The 21691-nt window shown below is 35.1% G+C and overlaps 2 protein-coding genes across 9 annotated transcripts; one reads left to right on the top strand and one right to left on the bottom strand.

Moving 5' to 3' along the window:
- Positions 1-1242: 1242 nt before the first annotated feature.
- Dna2 (DNA replication helicase/nuclease 2) lies at positions 1243-15506 on the bottom strand. Of its 2 annotated transcripts, none has more exons than XM_087351442.1 (17): positions 15227-15506; positions 13353-14824; positions 12536-12691; positions 11449-11710; positions 10737-11111; positions 10311-10441; positions 9299-9508; positions 7513-7701; positions 6875-7105; positions 6352-6498; positions 5550-5701; positions 4646-4890; positions 4103-4296; positions 3155-3341; positions 2257-2571; positions 1759-1974; positions 1243-1613 (listed from the first exon to the last, which is right to left on the bottom strand). In XM_087351442.1, exons 1-17 carry the CDS (start codon positions 15269-15271, stop codon positions 1395-1397), a joined length of 4746 nt encoding a protein of 1581 aa, XP_087207568.1. In that variant the 5' UTR covers positions 15272-15506; the 3' UTR covers positions 1243-1394. The 2 variants fall into 2 exon arrangements, with proteins under 2 accessions (XP_087207568.1, XP_087207565.1); XM_087351439.1 differs by having other exon boundaries at positions 12536-12706.
- A 169-nt stretch (positions 15507-15675) lies between these two features.
- On the top strand, positions 15676-20569 carry LOC110838445 (coiled-coil domain-containing protein 28A). 7 transcript variants are annotated; one of them, XM_022081645.2, is made up of 6 exons: positions 15676-15810; positions 15926-16106; positions 16216-16336; positions 16743-16916; positions 18321-18455; positions 19921-20569. In XM_022081645.2, exons 2-6 carry the CDS (start codon positions 15951-15953, stop codon positions 20160-20162), a joined length of 828 nt encoding a protein of 275 aa, XP_021937337.1. In that variant the 5' UTR covers positions 15676-15810; positions 15926-15950; the 3' UTR covers positions 20163-20569. The 7 variants fall into 7 exon arrangements, with proteins under 7 accessions (XP_021937337.1, XP_021937338.1, XP_021937334.1 ...); XM_022081646.2 differs by having other exon boundaries at positions 15712-15814; XM_022081642.2 differs by lacking the exon at positions 15676-15810 and having other exon boundaries at positions 15821-16106.
- Positions 20570-21691: the final 1122 nt, after the last annotated feature.

Raw genomic sequence — 21691 nt, forward strand, 5'->3', positions numbered from 1 at the left:
ATTCCCTTTTAGGCCTAAGCTATGGATGTAGAATATATATGATTTGAATCTTCGCGGCGACAAAACTGACGCGTCAATTGATTCGTGAAACGTTTGTCTATTCCTGTAAACATTCATGCCCCTGTAACCAGAGTAAATTTTAGTTGGGATGTGGAACATGACATAGCACAAATACAATACTTGACACCAATAAACATAAAATAAAGCTGTCCCGCTGCACGCCATGTACGCGTAGGCTAATTTTGTTTTTATAAGGGATGTGACAGTCCTCATAAAAAAGCATGCTGAGCTTAGTTTAGGGATAATGTACTGGTTGTGTTCTCCTATTTAAATTATAATCAATTTGCAGGCTAAAAAATTTGTTTCTACTGCTTCAATCGTTTTTATCCTCATATCCTACAGATGTTTGCTGGTAGTATAATATTTCATGAAGTTTGTTTTGTCAAAGTTTAATGTGAGTTGATTGGCTTCAAACCATGTGTTGAAGCTAGCAGACAACCATTTATGTAAATTTTGAAAGTCAATTTCTGGATGTGAAATAATATTAATATCATCCACAAAAAGTATGGGTTTAGACTGACAGTTAATGGCTAACATTAAATCAATGATACATGAGGAAAAGCAGAGGACCAAGCATTTTTATTGCTCCAAACCCCAGCTGAATGTTGCTTTCTATATATGCTTGGGGCTTTATCAAGTGGGGGCACCTGTTGAATTTTATCAAATGTCATACTCTGCTAAATGATTCTGAGCTTTCAATGGTGACTATACAAGTATGTAAGTCTGAATTTTAGTTAAAACAATGCATATTTTATAACCACTAATTAAAGTTACAATTTCCTTCTTGGCTTTTGTGGTGGTGTCTTGGTCCACAGAACATGCCATTTCTCATGGGAAATTCATGACTATAAGAATGTGTGTAACTAAACAACTTAGCAGCACTTGTTACTTCCTGAGATAATTATCAATGGCAAGCATACACTGATAAAATTTCTTAAAGAAGAAAAGGAATGTGGGAACTGTAACAAAATTTACAAAACTAAACACACAGTAGAGGGAAACTTCTTGCATGACAATCACAGTATACTCATCAAGGAATGAATATACACTTTGTAAACCTGGAAATCAGTTTATACACTACATTAGCTGGCAATGTTCTGTACTAATTACTAAATGAAATAAAACAAGACCAGATGAAGTAACTTATCCTCTACATGAAGATGCATTACAAAGATTAAAATATACACAAATAAATCACATTTAATCTTTCTCTAAGTGCAAAATACATTATAGTAATATAAAATTGGTAACATGACATTCCAAAATATTGTTTGGACTCTTTCTTAGCATGCATATTTACAAACATATATATGTTCAAAAAAAAAAGTCATATTTCAAGAGACTTCTTTTATGTTCATCATTAATCGACACCAATCAAAATTACTGCTACTATCTGAGAGAACTATTATTTGCTCTGATGACAGACAATCAAAAAGATTTCGAAAAGGCTGATATGTATGTAATGTTTGCGCATCTCCAATAATGAGCAATTTATGTTTTGCTCTTGTGATTGCCACTGTCAATCTTCTTTTATCTCCAAGAATTTCACTTTCCTAGAAATGAGAGACAAAAGGGTTTAATTATTTATATATAAGCAACATAAATGGTACAGTGACTGAAGTTCAGTTGTTGGCCCATCATCCCAAGAAATGTAAGCTAAGGAAGAAAAATTAAAATCTGTAGGAAGTTTTAATATACCTTATTTTTGGTAGGCAATGATTTGCTGGATGGAGACTCAACATTTTCAGTCCTCGTACAGGAGAAGATAATAACATCCTTGTCTCGGCCCTGATATTGATCAACTGTGTTAACTTCCACATTTTTATCACTGTCACTAGCAACCATCTTCTGTAGCAGTGCCACCTGAGCACGAAACGGTGCAATCACACCTATGCTACTGCCTTCTACACCACCCTGTGGAGTTAATCATTCAACAGTGTACAAAGACTCAAACCTGTTAAAACCCAAATTTCACACAGAACCACAATGGTACATGAGTTACTTTAAAAATGAATGGGAAACCTGTAGAACCAACTTTTGGAACATTGTCCTTGTAATTAAGAAACCATGGACAATATCCAATACAATATTATACACTGTATCACACCATAATCAGCAAATGCATTTTAGCTTGAGTAATGTTATCAACTATTCATTAATTGTGAAATAAATTCAGTTTATTCACTGCATGCTTACCTTCATCATTACTCTTACAATATGCTTAACAAGAGCTGCCTCAAACAGGTTTGTGCATGATCTCTCCTCATTGCTAATTTCTTTTATTACTTTGCTGAGTCCTCTGCATTTCAATACATCATTACTTCCTGTACTGGTTTCTTGACATTCATTATTTTCATTTACTGGATTGTAAATGAGATTGAGAAACGCAGAAGTGTTGTCTCGCAGTTTATCCCAAATGGGACCAGTATCCAAGACCAGAACAGAATGGATCATGGCAGGTGATAACACTGGACACAGCCAAGTCTCTGATTCTAACTCTTCTGTAACCATCTGAATAAGAAAATTTATAGTGGCATATTTTTGTGTATAAAATGTCTGTTGTAAAAATGTAAACACTGCTAAAAAAATTTACGTGCTTATTTTTCTGATGATAAATATGGAGTTGAATATGGATATCTTATAGGTTGAAGATTGCTGTCTTCTGGGTTGTTGCGCCATGTAGTCTGGTAGTTCATTCTGATGTTGGAGGCAGCAAAAACCTCTGAAATGTTGATAAACTTTTTCCAGACTACACGGTGCAACAACCCATCCCATGACACAGCCATCTTCATATATGCTGCCATAAGAACCTGAAATCTCACAGAAATTAAGTTATTTCATTATAGAATGTAAATTTAAAAAACTGGCTAAGTAGATTGAAGATGAAGGGAAATAGATCAAAACTATGTCCAATGGAGGACTGATTATATGATGTAGTTAAGGAGAGCATGATAGCATGATGATCAATATGAAAAATGCTGATACTTTCATCAATGGAGAAATTTACTTCACTTTCCTAATGTCTTCAAAGCTGGCTTCTCACTATTATTCCTCATGTTCATTCGTTTACTTACAATTCTATTATGACACTTACATGGGGGGCTGGAAGGTGCAATGTTGCACTGGACACCTGCTCATTGCCGCACTTCAACTGACCATTATACACAAGGCCATTGGCAACATTAGTGATGGCTTGATTCATACGATACTGGAGGTCAAGACACACTGATGCATCAGGAGAATCTAGCCTTTCAAATAAGCTCTCGGACATGCCCATCTCTCTATCACAAAAGAATGACATTAATTTGAAAACACTATCATACATCTTTTAACGTTTTAACACAAGTATGCACAATAAATGGTCAGCCAAGCTGTCTACTGAAGTTCATGGATTATATAACAACATTCAGGCAACTGCAGTAGTTATATACAACAACAACAACAACAACAAAAACATTGATGTGAGTTGGTAGGTGGGAGGGACAGCCTTGATCTATTTTTAAATACTGTACAAGTACTTCCATAAGAGGGACTAAATAAAATCCTGAACAAGTTTAACTAACCAACCAACTGCCTACATAAATTGTTCACAGCCTTTCTTAAAATGATTATAGTTATTCAGGTGGCAAAAATATTTCCTTACTTTATATAACACACAGTATTGCCACCACGTTCACAAAAGCTTGACATCAGATCCTACCTTCAGCCACTTGAATGTACTCCATACCTTTATACTCTATTTCTCTCAGATCCATTTTAATATTAGCTATACATCTATGCCAACAACTTTCAAGTAGCCTCTTCCTTTTTGGGTTTCATAACCTAAATTGTATATGTGTTTTTATTTCCTCCATACATGTTACATGTCCCTCCACTTCACCCTTTTTAACTTTATCACCCAAACAATTAAAGTCATCGACCCTTTATTATGTGTATTACACCAAGCACCACCAAGATACAAAATATAAATACAAATAACTATACTATTTTACTTGCTTGTGTGACTCATAATGTTAATGGACTGTGTGTAGTATAGCTGTACCTTGCAGTTTTGTTTCGTATAACAGGAGGTAGCTGTTCAGGATCTCCGATGAGTATAAACTTCTTGGCACTGAAGAGGGGACGCAGCACAGAGACTTGTAGTACTTGAGTACTCTCATCTACTATACACACGTCAAAAGTTCGTCGAGTAAAAAGAGGGTGACCTGCACCCAGGCATGTGGTGCCAACTACAGGCTAGACAAATTAAATGCATATCAATCACAATAGTGTAGAATCAGTCATACTTTTAAGGAATCTGCGTGAATCTACAACTAGAGGTCAGGCTGATTAATGACTATTTTCTTCAAGGATGGGCTATTTAATGATGCTGTATCAAGTACTGTGTTTGTAAATAAATAAAATTATCAGAAGACTATGATCTAGGAAACACTAGTTCATGTTCTTCTGGAAACACCTAGAACATTTGGTTTATGTAACAAATGCACATACATATTTCATGCAAAATTACAAAACAATCAATCACACATGGCCTCTAACTGAGTGGAGCAGGCTGTTTGACAAAATGTGGTCATACATTACCAACCTTGCTATTATATAAGGTCTCCAACTGAGCAGGTGAGGAACAATTTGCTGTAAGGTCATCCTCGCTCTTGGCTCGTAGTTGTGGGTGAATACGACTGGAGGACCCGAGTCTCAGGAGGTCCACATGTCTAGCTGCTAGCTTCAGCAGGACATTGTCTACAGCTGAGTGGGTATGACTTGTCACCACTACAGACTGCCCCAGTTTCACCAGCAACTCTACCAGTGACACTATGGTGGCAGTCTTACCTGACAAAATGAAATACTGACTTGCAGGTTTCAATGTTCACCAAAATATTAGGAGAGGACTAGGTTAAGTCAGACTGCAACAGTTGTTTTGTCCATACACTGTCATGAGAAAAGGCTAAACAACACTGGCAATGACCTTGAGATTCACTAATGACATGTTACAATCACTGTTAAGTCACCAGAATTCCAGTTAGTGGACAAAAAAGAGAAAATTTGTGGAGTTGGAAAAATATACCAATTGCTAGAAATATAATTTTGTAACAATAAAAACAACTGAAATATGAAACATCAACTTGTATATGATGACATCTGGAGCAGAAACTGTCATCTGTCTGTCCACATTTTATGTTAGATGAAATAGGACACTGGTAGTATGCACAAATGTTTAATTTTGGTCTTTATTTATTTACTATAACTCATATTTATCATGTTTATTAAAAGAGTTCAATGTACAACAAATTTGTAATTAATATATAATACGATAGAAGGGACAACATAAGAGGATGACGATTAAAGAGGCTTCACTATTTGCTGACATACATTTAACGGAAACAAAAGAAGTTTATGATAGCAGTTCAGTGGTTCAATATAGATTCTTACCTATGCTGAATGGCTTCTTTACTCTGCCAAAATACAAAATCTAATAAAGTTTAGATTACCTGTACCAGGCATTCCCTTGATTAGAAAGTAGTCTTTTGCAGTAAGAGCTTTCACTACAGCCCGACGCTGACCCACGTTCAAGGGTTCCAAAATTGGTCGAGCAGGGCGCATGATGCTAGATCTAAGTTTTTCTACAAATGTGGGGCGTTCCCTGGCAAAACACACACACACACACACATGTATAATATTACAAAACATTTGAATGAAAATGTATTACTATTAATCAATAAAATAAACCAATATAAGGAATGTTAACACTTCATAAATGTGAAACTATACTGTAAAGGTAGGGCCCCAAAAGCTATGTAAGCAGGTCAGAAAATTTTATAATCGGCTATGTTGTTTAATGCACCATAAATGTTTGAATAGTAGCCTGTGCCATTATTTACAACTTATGTCTTCTAATGTGATTGCATATTTTTCTCCAAAATGTTGATGATCTACCTACAAGCCACACAGTGTTACAACCCAGAAGACCAACACTGAAAATTGGAATGTGTTGACAAGTTATAGTAAAATTATCCAATATAAAAAATACAAAAAAATCTATTTAGCCATTCTTGGCCTTACTATGCACAGACAGACAAGGTGAAGCCAACAGGTGCATTATTTCAGCTTTTAGTTGTGAACAAATTTGAAAATCTGTGTGGAAAAACTGCATTTCTTCCACTTGAAGCTTTCCTTAGGTCAGTGTTTAAATCCACTGTTCCCCAAAGAAATACAAAATGGGCATTTTATTGATACTTGTTAAAAAACCCATACAAAACTGTACAAGACAATAATACACTTACTGATACATACTTATCAACAATGAGCTTGCGAAGTTTAGCTGCTGCATCTGTATCATCCATCAAACAACCAAGGTTCGTAAGGTTGAACACCTTGCCATTCTGCAATGTGTATATGTCAATGTGAAAACATGAACCGGGACTGTGTTTTGTTATATTCCTGTTGAACAAAACAGAATCACATATGGAAATTAAACAGAAAATTTAATCAGATTTTTTTTCAAATATTTGTTCTATATTGTAATATTAACTTGTGTGAAATATCCAAAGGTATTCACTGATGTTATTTTACCAAAGCAAAGTAAGATGCTACAATGAGTTTTTCCCAACTGACATGAAGGATCCAGAATGGAAGTTGGAACAATGTGGCCCACCATGCTTCTGAAGTGGAGTGACTATATCAATTCTAGATCAAGGTTTAGCTTCATGAGGTTCCCTATTGCTTGGTCAGTAGTTTTATACATTTCCGATGCAGTACAGGTCTGTAAAATGTCAAACTTTGCTACAAATACACAGATGCATATAAGAGAACTGACCTGTTCAACAATAATGTCAGAGTGCTTTGAGTGATGTCACTAATTGTGCCTGTAGCTACAGCCAGCCGGTTATCAGTACTGACAGTGACATATTCCCCTACAGCCAAGCCAGAGATACGGAGATCTGAGAACTGATCACAGTCCTTCTGAAAGATGTGAACATAATAATCACCTTTCTCCATCACTGTACCAACAACAACCATTGAGCACAGACTCTTGCCTCGCTTTTCTCTGTAAAAAAGAATAGAAATTGTAAGTAAAACCTGCTTGTTAGACACTTATCATTCCACTATGAGGTTTAATAATAATATTAAAAAAACTTAACCCTATTCCCCTCTTGATAGAGGCTTTTTGTTACAAAATTAAAGTGTGGTATCTTTAAACTTACATTCATTACAAAATATGAAAGACCAATAGTATTATGCCCATAAGAGTCTCCCTTCTAATAACTTCTAGTAACTAAACCACTTCAACAGACTTTCATAAAACACTGTATGAAGGTAAATCCCACCTCTGAATTTTTTAATTTCCAACCAGTGATCACCCAGATGATGGATGCAGCAGGAGCATTTGAAACATCAATAAACTTCTACCAGTCTATATGGTGCAACAATCCAGAAGTCATATTCACAACATACCTCTGCTGTGGAGTCAGGCACCACAGATCTTTCTGACAGACAGAACCAAAAGTCTGCGATTCCTCAAGCAGCAAAAGTCCAGTCCAATGAATCAAGTAGTCAATATGTGATGCAGACAGATGAGAAGTTGCAGAAGTAGCAAATTTTGATAGTGGATTACTCGTAGAGAGTCTGGATAATCCATCACGACTGGAACATGAACACAATGTCTATTCCCAGACATTTGAGAAATATACTCACCCACTTGTTATGGGCAAATAAAAACAAATCACTAGAAAGCATAATTTTTTTAGTATTTTTACAGAAGTACTGTATTTAAAAAACCTGGGGTAGCTCAGTCAGTATAATTTCTAACTATGGACTGGATGACCAGAATTTGATCCCTGGTAGAAGCAAATTATTTTTATTCTAGCCTATGTCCAGATAGGATCTGCTAAGGCCCACCGAGCCTCCTATCCAATGGGTAACAGGAGCCCTTTCCCTGGGATTAAGCAGCCATGGAATGATGCTAACCATCATTTAGTGCCAAAGTCAAGAATGAGCAGGAGCAATACCTCCTCTCCCCACAAAGTGTCTCCAAAGTGTGCAGCATGACAGCTTCACTTTGCTGTATTGGAAACATAATACAGTATACAAATAATATCAGACAGGTCTCCATTAATTTCCAGACTACTACTTTACCAGCAGGCACTTCATATGTGAAGGAGTCTTTACTCTAACGAACCTAAAAAAGTAAAAGTGAAATGATCAATGAATCTATCCATTCTTTGTGATTTACTAAAATACAGTATGAATGGTCCTTTCTGCAGGATCTTATTTAGGATAAAGCAATGGATAAGTGGCATTACATACATAAAAAAAACATCGGAGTGAGACTAAACCATAGCGTCACAGTTAACCATCCATGAAAATGCTTGAGAAGCATTGTCCTTGTGCCTAAGCAGTATGCCATGAAAACATACTGAGAGTAGAAGAGGTGAAGTTCCACATATTCTCAACCTCTGCCATTAATGGAGGCGAGTGATCAGTTTCACATTCGAGATGTTTTGCCCCCAAGAACGGGATCCTGGTAATCACTCTACAGCAAGTTGAGTGATCCTTATAGCAAGATTTGGATGGCAACAAAGGAAAGTTCCTTGTATGCTAGGAATCCTCAGTTGATAAATGTATGATTATTACTGTAATACCATATTTAAGATACAAAAAAGGAAATTAAATAATGCATAAGTTTTGTCTCCAATCTTCACAATCAACACCAAGCTTCTAAATATCTCCTATAAAAATAACTGTATGAACCATTCTGCAAATTCTGAAACTTTTATTTATATGAACTAAAATAACAAGGCCATAAAATTTTGTACTAAACTCTCAGTTTATGGCAATTAGCAACTAAAACATTTCAGCTAAGAATGTTGAATCTGGTATAGAAAGAAAAATAAATGAACACCCAAATTTAATGTGTTAAAAATTATAAATATGGCAACAAATTGAAAACTTGAGATCATGTCTAGCATTTTCAGACAAAGAAAATATGTAATAGCATTTAGGTTATGCACATGAATATGTTATTAAACTGAATAAATGGTAAATTATAATTCCTGCCAGCCTCTCTACAGTGTTTAAAGAAAATCAGTTATTGATGGATGTAAGGCATATTAAATTGCCAAATTCCAAATACCATACAAGACATCCAACAAAGACAAAAATAACCAAATATCAGTAGTTCTACACAAAAACAATGTACACTTTTCTAGAGTCACTAAACATATCCATCATATTATCTTACCCAAGGAATGAGGAGCATATCGTTAAATATGGGCATTTTCCACAAGCACTGGGATGGTTTATTGGTTCTGGCAATTGTGGAGGTTTGAATCCAGCACCATCGTCAATCAAAGCAGGTAATCTTGTGATGAAATGAGCAAGTTGGTTGCGCAGCATAATCAAATCCCTACATTCATTATTACCAGCTTTCACCTCTTGCATCATTCCATCTCTGCAAAACAGAAAAAATTATGAGACTATAAATTTGAGCAGAAACATATGTATACTTTTGTAGATCCCACAGCCAAATTTCTAATGTAATTTCAATATTCATAAGTACCTTCAGAAGTGTAGTTATTGTTAATGCCATTTATGTACTATGGAGCAGGCTGGTCATCATCAGTGTGATGCAAGAAAAATTATTTTTAAGACTACTAAAGACTGTTCTAAGAATTCAAAACCACCCTATTTTATATAACCTGTGGTGTGATTTGTACTTTTGATATGCAAAAGAGGTATGGGTTGCCAGTTTGCCTAACACCCCCTTTGTTTACCTGTTGAACAGTAAACCTTGGACATAAGAAGTAATAGTGAATAAAAGAGTGTGTTTGGTTTCCTGACTTTACCTTCATACTTGCTATATTAATCATTTCTACACTAGCATATCACCCATCAAAGTGGATGGGAATGAATCATTTTTTGATGAACAGTAATATAATTTATTGAAGCATTTTCTTTACAAATCAAACTGAAAGTACATTTATAAAACTTCATTATTAAATAAATTAAATGTCAAAACATCTCAGCAACTGAAGCCACATTTCTGCAAATGCACCAACATAAAACTGACTGCCTGATTTCACCATAGCCTTGTTTGCATTTCTTGCTATAAGTCACAATTGCCAGAATTTAATTTCAATTTTTTCCACAGTGCATGAACTGCACACTCATAGTCAAGTGAGATGGGCAATGGCTATTATATTAGGAGTAGATTATTTTCCATGGTTTTAAGTACATGTTTAAAAACCACTCACCTCAGGTACAGGAGTAAGCCAGAATCCACTTTATTTCCCAGCTGTGACATCATCATTGTGTACAGTGTAACCTGACCCCTATGTTCAGCTGAAAAACTTGAGCGCCCAGTTTTCAATTCTAATGGTATAACCTGTAATTTAAAAATATAAATAACTACAGTTTTTACAGAAAGATGCTGTACTCTGGTGTTAATTACTCTGCAGATAAATATTTTCTATCCACAGAAGTTATATCAACAAAATGTCAACATACTTTAATCCAACTTCATGGAACACCCAATAGTTGCTCAGCGAGTCAACAAATTTTGTCTTTTATGAAACCTGAGGGTTAATTTTCATATTTGAGTCACAAGAATCCAGTCCAGACTGTGACACCCTATTTCATTACAATCCATTTTAATATGGTCATCCCATTACTTTACTTACCTTAGTTAAATTCCTCCTATGTCTATTTATTTTAACTTCCACAGTGACATCCACCTTTCCCTTTATTCCAAGTTGTGGTGCCCAAATGTTTTCTTCTATATCACGAATAGCACATATAGTTCCATTCCATTTCTCAACATTGTTCCCATCTTTATTATTCTCATTTTGTGGTGGTGGTGACATTTTATACCCCAAATCTTCAACATATGTGTTCACAAAGTTATAAATATATGGGACAAAACCATTTAGCTCCTTCACTGCATCTTCCTTGGACATACAAGCTGAGTACAACATCTGAATACAGTCTGATCTATTCAGCAACTTCTGCACCACATCCATAATTGTTGACATTGTACTGATGCTACATTCCAGCACCTGCAGGGGTCAGAACAAACATTTAGTTATTTCACTGAGTCTAATAAAAAGATCCTATATAAGTAAATAAGCATTTAAATAACAATCTAACAAGACCCTACATAAAAGGTACATGCAATATTTGTTGGGTGTCTTATATTTTGAAAAGTAACATGCCTTACATCCAAGAACTTATTTTCTTTAAATAATGTGCAGAAAGGATGGCAAGAATTATAAACTGCCATTCATTCAACTTGCTGACATACTTGTGTGCATAAACACTATTAAAAAAAAACCTTGACATACAACACAATACAGAATAAAATGGGTAAATGAAGGGCAGCGGAAAAAGAATTACCTCTTGAAGCAATTCGTGCACCAAACTACCAATGACCATGATGCGGGAATCACCATCTATGCCTCTAAACCACTCCGACAGCACACCTCTGCGGCCACAGAAGTGTGACCCAACAACAGCTGTACTGGAAATCAATGTATCAGGGTGAAGCACAAGCAGGCCCGCAGAGTTGCTAACAAACCATGATGCAGTGGAATATGAGGCCTCACACTGACTGGCCTTGACACTTACAATGTCACCAATTTCCAAGTCAATGTCTGCCCTGCAAATTAAATTTACTGGTCAGTCTCCTTCAGTAGCATATTAATGAACTAATCATTGGAAACTGTCCTAGACATAGCCATTACTATAGTAAAGTTGTGCTGATGTTTAACTAATTTCAATGCCATGCAGCTGTATAGGAAACTGGAGGCATAGCTCCACGCGTCCTTCCTTAGCCTTGGCACTAGAAGGAGATGGTCAGCTTCATGTGCTGACTGCTTGAGACTCTAGGAAGAACCTGGGGCCATAGAGATGGTCTGGATGTTGTGACAGAGAAAAACTCTGCCTGCAGGAAATCAAACCCCAGCTATCCAGCCCATAACCTAGTCACTATACTGACTCAACCATCTCAGCTCTGAAGCCATTACCAAGGACAATACAACAACTGGCTCATATCATGATACACTGGTCAGTGCTACTGAGCAATGACAGTAAATTTTATTATTTCTTAACACCTGTATCATATTGTTGGGTTACAAGAGAAGAGTAAGAACTGTGAATAATATATTTTGGTGTCAACGTTGAACACAACATGCCAAAAGCTCCACTAAGTAAGTTTATGTAAGCAGTACCCAAAGACACAATTTTACCCACCACTGGACGCAATAAGCCAACGCTATCCACTCCACCTTCGGAACCTCTTGACGTTATTCTTCGATATTTTTGTTTTACACACGGCTGCTTTCCTACCTAAAAAGTTTCTTGGTATTCTGAATTCAATTAAAATGTTACACAGTAATTCTCCTGCAGCAGTCAGAGTATGTGGATGTGTTGAATGTATTTGTGGGTACTTTTCGATATCAACATGAACATTAAATAGTCTCACCAGAAACCCTGCAGCAAACACGATGTTGTGGCTTCACTGTGTGTAGAACGAAGCTTAATTTTTTTCTCCCATTTCTTGTTTCCACTTAGCTCTATGATCTCACACCGTTGGAAATTTTCCAGGCTTAATTCGTCTTCCTTCCCCATAACCACAGTTCTAAAGTAAAGACGTCTAAATTTAACATTAGTGAATTAACTTATTAACTCACAGGTTATTCAACAATGAGATTAAAACTACATTACATTAAAACTGTGAGATCTTTTATTAGAAAAGTCTTCTTGTCACACACATTTACAATTATTAGCATTATTTTTGTCAATTCTAGCATCAAATTCTGACCAAAGAAAGTAGAACTTGTTCAATATTCATTAATTCACAACAGGTAATTACAGTAAGACAGAAAAAGAGCAAGAAAGCAATGCAAAGAGCAATCCGTTTAGTGCGTACAGCATTAGCATTTTCATAGGTTAATAAGAACCCTCAATAATATCAAATTTAATCAAAGCTGTTTACACAGAGCAGTTGCTGTATAGGTAATCAGAAGCCAATAATTAAAAATGCACTGTTAAAAAACTCACCTGAAAATCAGGGAAAAATGAGGAGAGGGTGGAAGGAAGAGAGAAATATGGCAACCATGATTTCCGGTGACAAAATTTTGATATTTATCTAAAATTACTAGTCCTTACACAAAAATATTACAACATTGCTGGACACCACACCACAAATATATAATGAGGGGAGAATCCTAATAATATCAGATGGAACATAAGAATGGTGAAGCCACTTATTACTTAATTTTAGAAACTATTTCTCTTACTCTGTTTTCTTCTCATCAATCTGTGAGAAGTCCCATTCCTCCAATGGCAGCCATGCCAGATGATCCTCCTGAGTTGTAGTATCTGAACTCTGAACACAGGATTTAGTTTCCACCTGCTGAAATGCAGACCTGCCTGCTGTTGTGTGTACTTTGCCACATAATACAACTGCACTTTGGTCACTCTTTTGAAAACTACAACGTGAAGCTTCCAAATTTACTGAGTCAGAATTGGAACTCAAATCCTGCAATTCAATGTCTTTAGATGACACTGTACGTTTACTCACAACTGCACTTTCTTCAGTTTTATCTTGATTACTTTGAAGATTACAACCAAAAGCTTTATTATTTGAGTCAACTACATCTGTACACTGAGTGGAATTACTTTTATCAATTTCCAGAAGACTGGAGGAACAAGCTCCATCATTATTCAGATCTACACACTTTTTAATAGTAGATTTTTGAATATTGCTATCAGAAACTTTGATCTTTGGGTTTTCCAGAAACAATTCACATATGCTAGTATCATCATTTGAAATCACAGTTCCAGTTTCTGTTACATATGATCCAGTATTAACAGGCATTCGATCAAATTTGTTAATTAGAGAAATATCCTTTGTGTCTATAAGCTGCTCTAAACTGTTAGCTTCTACATCACAACCTACAGAAGGCACATCACTCACATAGTGCTCAGTAACAGGCAAGTTTTCACATTTCATGTCTTGAACATCATGACTTTCAATTTTCTCTGATAAGCTATCCAATTTTTTACAGTCTGATGTATTATTCAAACTAATACAATCATCATTTTCATCTTTTATGGTCCTCTTATTACCAGTAGATATTTCACTAAATTTCTCGCTAACCACTTTGACAGTTGTACTATTTGAAGACTCATCTCCCTGTGTACAAGTATTTTCATTTGTCGTAAGTTTTATTTTTTTGCACAGTGAAATGTGATGAACTCCATCTCCCATTACACCATTATTATAAGCATCATCCAATGAATCAGAGAGAGAAAAACCTTTCTTCCTTCCTTTGTCTGCAAAAGTCTTTTCCAGTTTTACTATTCCTACCTTTGAATGTTTTGTAAGTTTGCTTGAAAGGGTGAGCTTTCTGGTTTTAACAGTGGGTGTTGCAGGGATGACATCTGGAATCTCCTCCTCACTGCATAATTTCCTTTTAACACATGAGGTCTGCCTTGGTGTGGTAGAAATTAAATCATAGTTATCATTAAAGTGTTTTATTTCTTTTATTGGAGATGCCAGTAATTCATCATCTGAAATTATAACTTCTGAAAAGGATTGCTGGACCGGAGACTTAATTGGATCCTTCTTAAAATAGTGTGAAGTGTGAACCCCAACAGATATATGACTACTGTTATCAGATAAAACAGGCTGTGTCTGTTGATTTTGCAGCTGATTTTGCTTCACAAAGAAACTGGATATTTTTGTTTGTCCTTTACCCAGAATTACCTATAAAAAGGCCAAAAAAATTAATGTTGTTTACATTAAAGAAGATTGCAAAAATGTTATACAAAAACTATCTCCTTAACCAACTACACAAATAGTGTTTTATCCATAAATGAAACTGTGAACAAAGTAAACAAACTGATTATAAATAACATAACAAAGAAACATTAAAGAAAAGTATGATATTTCTACTTAAATACAACTTTAACAAACTAGTGTTAAAAAATTACAATGAAACAAACATTACAACACTTAAGCATAACGTGTTCTCACATAATATTTAAAAACAAGCATAGTATGACCCATCAAAGTTGACAGGATTGTCCAGTTATATACAGATTGGAAAGTACCAGTCAAACCATTGCACTTGGAAATACAATAAGATTTGAAGCTCTCAGTACTTACGTCTTTACGACCTTTGCCCATAATTAAATTGCAATTCAATTTCATAATCTGTAAGCTGAAGAATGCAATTCTATCCTACTCATTCACCCTTAAAAGACAGCAAGCAACATTAATAACAAACACAATCTTGGCGCCACCTCGAAATTCATATTCGATAGTTTCACTCGAAAACCAGAATAGCCAATACACGGACTGGAATTATAATCTTTAACCTACCAGATCAGAAGGCAACAAAATTAAAAAAAATACTTTCGATAAATTACACCTCAAAAAAGCATTTTCCACATATGTTTTAATAATTTTGTCATTATAGACCCCACCAGTATGTTGGTATACATATTCCAGTAACATTTTATTACAGTGAAGACTTTTAGTGCGCACTGTTGCCGCGAAAGTTGATATAACATATTAAATGTTTTGGAGAGTCATCTGTTGGCTGATGTCATAATGTATCATTTTTTGTTGGCATACGTCATACATAGTGTTAAAGAAGAGTATACAATATACATGAGTTACGGAAATTTGAGGAGGGACTTTTAGCACGAGAGGTTTTAGTACCACATTAATAGTCCCAAAAATTTTTGGCAAGTAAATGGTTTCTCTGATATAAAATGGACACCAAGGTCATAATTACTTTAAGCACCCCTCAGAAAGCTGAAAGCAGTAAAATTAATTATGGTGTGTAATGCTAATTAACAGGGTCGGTAGGCCTAGTTCTGAAACGATGGCGACGGAAGGTGAGGAATGTGAACTCCAACAACTGGTTCCGTCGGATGATGACTCCAGAATGATGAGCAAGTCTGGTGAAGTGACACCACCAGTAACTGCTGGTGTGAGTAAGGTGACTCAAACCTCTCCCACTTCCCCTGACAGTAACAAGGTCAGTAATAACAATAATGATGTTCACATTAGTCAAGTCACCTGCATGTGAACATCTATCACATAATAACGATTTTATCTTTTACAAGAATCATCAAATATTTTTGCAGGTGTCATCAAGTGCAGGAAGTGTGCGAGGAGCTCAGAGCCAAGGGTCAGGGGGCTCACGCAATCCGAATAGAATGTCAGCAGCTCCTATTTTGGGAACATCAGCAATTACATCACCTGCAGGTGATAAGATTTTTAAGGAAAATTATTTTATTTATTTGTGGCTTGTTTAATGATGCCATTAGTTGTACAGAATATGTCCCAGAATGATTCATGAACAGGAAAGGAGATGGAAAGAAGTGGTCATAAAATAAAGTTGTTCCTGGTACTTATATAAACACTGTGCCATGCTTATGTATGGGGCAATGGAGATATAGCTCCATGATTTCTTAACATCAGCATTATAGCTGCCAATTTAAAACAGTAAAAAAATAAACATTCAGAAACTTTCAATGTAGTCCATGACTGATCAACATTGTTTAGGGAATTCACGGTAACCACAGTTCCTTCTGGAAAGTTCTGAAAAAGACTAATATGAACTCTACCATTACATATCTTAATGTTCGTGTTTTATATGTGTTTGTCTCAGGATCTGTTACTGGAAGTCAGCATACAAAATTTCTTTATGTGAATGAGAGATTGCCTTGCGCATCTTCACTCATGCTGGACAATTCACCCTCTTCACGTGAACCAAGGCTGAATCCAGTAGCAGCACGACTACACAAAACCAAGAAAGGTACAAAGTTTAGACAGCAGCAGTCTGGTAAATGCAATTTGACACTTCAGTATGTACATGTGAGGAAATTGCGCTGTTCTTGATATTTATGGGGACATGATGCAACTATGTAATTCAGTATTTGACAATTAGAATTTATGATGCAGTTTTGAATCTTAATATAAAATTATTCTTTACTACTGTTACAATAAAGTTCACTCTTTTGCTGTGGTTATTGCATTAACATATTACCCCTACAGTGTTATTTTGTATTTATCCATGGAATATTTTAATAATATATGAACAATAATTTGTAATGACTGAAGTAGCTACTCAAAAATCGAATCAGTGTTGAAGTTAACTTTCTATGTAATTTTTAGTCTCTCTATAAGAGAAATGCTGATATGCTATAAAGCAAAGATGTAACAATGAGTACAGCACCCAAAATAGCCTTGGTTGTATAATAACTTGTACATGGATCACAAAATTTTGTACACACATTCAGGTATGGATGCAGTGTCTGCCACAAAACACCCTTGCTTATAGTATTTTATCTTGCAATTTAAATTCACCATGGAAATAATGCTCACAGACCATTTAAATCTACTTTTAAATATATCATTTTATTTCAGTACACTGCCCCCTTCAATTTCCTATGGTTTACTGCAATAGGGCATATCTAGGGTTAATTCCGCACTTGGGGAAGGAGTTATTTCAAAGTTTAAATCTACAGCAAGACTGGTTACAAAATATGCCCTCTATGACAGCCAGAAGATGGAATAAAATGAAAAAACATAATTTATTTTTGTGTTGTCTTGATTAGGATTTGTTTTGTTATTTCTTTCTATACTTAATTTTATTCAGCAAAAATGCCCTACAGTACTGATGGTAATGTGACATAACTTTTATAAAATGCCTCAGATAATTTGAATTAACAAAGAACTTACAAAAGTATTTTTCAATTAAACTGTTCAACACCAAAGTTATTAAGAAATTAAGTAATCACTGTTCTGTGTGAGAAACGTTTAATACAGTTCACTGTTGTCAAGAAAACAATATAGTGTAAGCTAATAAATAAGAAGTATTCAGTTTGAATACACCTATTTAATATACTAATGACCTATATAAAATGAAAGTGATGTTAGAAAAAGAAGGTATATTTAATATAGCATCTGATCATAGCATAAAACATGAAAGCTGTATTATATTTTGTAACTGTGGTGTTTTGTTTGAAATGCATGAAAGCTTAAAATGGTAGCATATTGTGTTTCTTTTGTATTGCACATTATTTGCATTAATATTACTGTATTATATTTGTTTATTCTTTAATTTATGTAGCTTGGTTGTAGAATCATTATTATTATTATTATTATTATGTTTGGCACACTTCTGTTTTGTTTTTGTTTTAGTTTAGTTTAGTTTGTGCTTTGTTTTGTTTGCACTATGAGGTAGGCATAGACATGGGTGCAGGTCGGCGCTCGTGTCAACACCACTCTTTTCTCTCAGATGTAACAGATGTTCGACGTATGGAGGCAGCTCTACTACACCTTCTTGAAGACTTCCATTCTGGCAAACTGCGGGCTTTTGGTGAGTCTATCGGACCATGATCTTGAGAGTGTGGGGAGTAGCAGGTAGGATAATGAGAACAAATACAACTACCCTCTAAAAATGAAAGGTATGCACCTCAAGTTATTTATAAACATTTTTGCACTTCATACATGAAGTGTACTTCCTATACACACACACACAAGGAGTTGAAGATATTTCTGTACATACATTCATCTAAATATTTTTGACATCAAGTGAGTTCCTCTGTGTTTTTGCATTGTATACTAAGTTTGTTGACTTCAGTTTTATCCAACTTAACATATTCAAGGAATGTGACTGTTTTTGACAACATATTTCTGAACTGTGGGTAATTTGTTTGTGGGTCCAGAGCACCATGTTTGTCTTTATTGTTCATGTATTTTACCTAATAAATCATCATCACCGTAAAACTATGATTGATGGAGGTATTTTAACCAAATCTCCCTTCTCTTCCTTATTGTTCTTGATAACATATGCTATACCTGTCTGGAAATGTGTCAGTCTCTACTTTAGAATGTTAATTCTAGAACTAAAATAATGCTAATATTTCTCTCTCTCACCATACACTGAACTTTGTAATAAATTATTAGACTTACTGAAAATATTAAAGTCTTTGAATGTGTCACTAGTTGGTTTATTCTATCACTCAAGTGCCCTGAAGTTTATATTTTACATGTATGAGACATCTTCTATTCTGACATTTAGGACATTACTTTTTTACTTTCCTTGATATTAACAAATGCCATCTACTAATCATATACTGCTGTGAATATTGTTTATCTCTTCACTTGTTTGTTGCAAGACTCCTACCATGTATTGGAGGAATTTCATATTTGCTGTATCAGTGCAACCCATCACTTCATACTGATGGATAGATTTGCAGTTTTAGAACACTTCATCATGTCTCATCCATCTTCTCTGTATTATGTTTTGTTAAAGTATCAGAGATTTTGCATCTCAGTGTTTAAAACCCTTCAAAACGTAGTGCCTTATAATTTGTATTACTGTTTCCTCCCCTTGTAAAATTCTTCATTTGATGAGCCTAAAATGACTGAATTAAGAATCTAAATCATACTGAATCCTTATTTTGTAAGAGTCTTTGCATCGTTCATCTGAACATCTTCTTAGTTATATTTTAAAGACTCAAAATCGTTGTTACTCTCATGGCATTGGATGGAAATGTGTAGTCAGATTTACCCATAGCAAAAAAAGCTGCCGGTATCCACAGCATTGGACCCAGTGCTATGGTGATAAGAACAATGTGTGGAAGTATGAACTGTTTACAGGTTTTATGCTATCCTCTTTTGAATTGACAAATCATAGATTCTTTACACTAAAGTTATTTTTCTTCATTCTAAATTAGCAATTATGTTTGTGTATTACAACTTGCTGTATACTTGGATTACTTCTATAACAATTATATGGAGATATACAATATTTTTACAATAAATAATTTATTCTGTAGGTAAAGACTGCAGTATGGAACAGATGACAGGGATCCGCGAGCAACAAGAGCGATTGGCAAGGCTGCACTTTGACTTAGGAGCGCAACAGGAACTGTATGATCCTCTCAGTGATGAAGGTTTACATGCTGGCCAGGAGAACATGCATCGCCTTATGGAGAGTCTAGAGCAGCTCAGTGTATCTATTGAGAGATTACATTCCTTCTCCAGTGACAGCCGAGATAGCAGTTTATTACAAGATTAACATCACCTGTACTCTAGAATAAGAAATTGTGCTGAGGCTTTCTGTGGTGCTGTGGAGGAGTGATAACTGTGATCTTTTCCATGAAAAAAAATTGTTATAATAAGGAATATATGAACTGTTCAAATTCTGAACTATTTGTGAATGCCTGAGCTCACATTTAAATATGTCACTACAGATAAATTTGGTTCATACTGGATGATATGACTAGTACTTGTCTTGGACCCCCCAATTTGTACTTCAGATATGAGATGTTCATGTGTTTAGTATTGTGATACAATCCTTTCAGTGTTATAATCTAATGGAACAGGCCTCAACACTGCATTATTGTCTGAATAAAATGACCACTTGTAATTATTTTGTATACTAGATACCTATAAAGAAGGGAAATAAAGAAAGCAATGCCAAGAGCCTAGAATTTGCATTGAAATAAACACTATAAAGTATGTATTCAGGTTAACACTAACTGGACTAACCCCTGGTTGCAATTCTAATGACTATTATCCATTAAGATAGAAATCTACTTTTGTATAGAAATAAAAAGGGGATTAGCAAACCTTTGAAAGTATTTTCAAGCTTGGGAACAGTGAGTATAATTTCTATTTACATATAAAACCAACAACTAGCAGTTTTAAAAATTATACTTGTTAGATCAGGAATAAATTAACAATTTTATTTTTCACTGCTACTGAGAATCCTCTTAGCATAATAAATGCTGAGAAATAAACTTCACATCTCTTTTACCCACACTTTCTGACCTACTTTGTGATCCTTAACCCAGATATTATTACCCAACACTTTAACCAAAGATAATTTTCTTAGCTCCAGTCTGAGTATGTACTATGGTATATATCATACATCGTTTTGGCTAGTTTCATAGTTTACACTTCACTTCAAGACCATGGTTCGAAACTCTCATTTACTGTTTACAAAAAAAAATTCAGACAAAATGTTGTGCAACTATATGAGAGAAATATTTTATGTTATAAACATTTATTTGATGATAACTAAAAGTTGAAATAGTGGTTAACATGTAGCAGGATGAACTGTATGGATCTCATTTATACAGTGTATTCCAGTCACTGCTCCCACAGATTTCAAAGCACAAAAAAATTACATTGATTTGTTTGGTGGCATTTATATAATTTTATTGTTTTGAGTAGCAGTTTTACCACACACCAGAGAATTCGTAGCCACTTTATCAATCTTCTGATCTGACATGGTTGGGAATTACTATTATAGCTGCGTGATACAGACATATAGCACAAGCACCTGTTACGTTGGTTCTACTAGATGTGGGACGTTACGAATTATGAGGTTCGAGCAATCACCTATGACATAACGTCCATACAAAGTTTCATTAAAGTCTTTGCAGTATTTTTTTAATATTAATGTACCACAATCAGAGAACACATTTAAAGTCTGAATTGGGTAGAAGGTTAAGTTAGGTTATAACAGGTTACGTTATTGATACGCATGCGGATATGATCACGGGTAATGGCGTCATCATCACTCCTTTCACGAATTCAAGC

Source organism: Zootermopsis nevadensis, unplaced genomic scaffold, assembly GCF_977971745.1.
Source record: "Zootermopsis nevadensis isolate Lab colony 2312 unplaced genomic scaffold, Znev_1.0 Znev_ptg000002l, whole genome shotgun sequence".
Classification (NCBI taxonomy): domain Eukaryota; kingdom Metazoa; phylum Arthropoda; class Insecta; order Blattodea; family Termopsidae; genus Zootermopsis; species Zootermopsis nevadensis.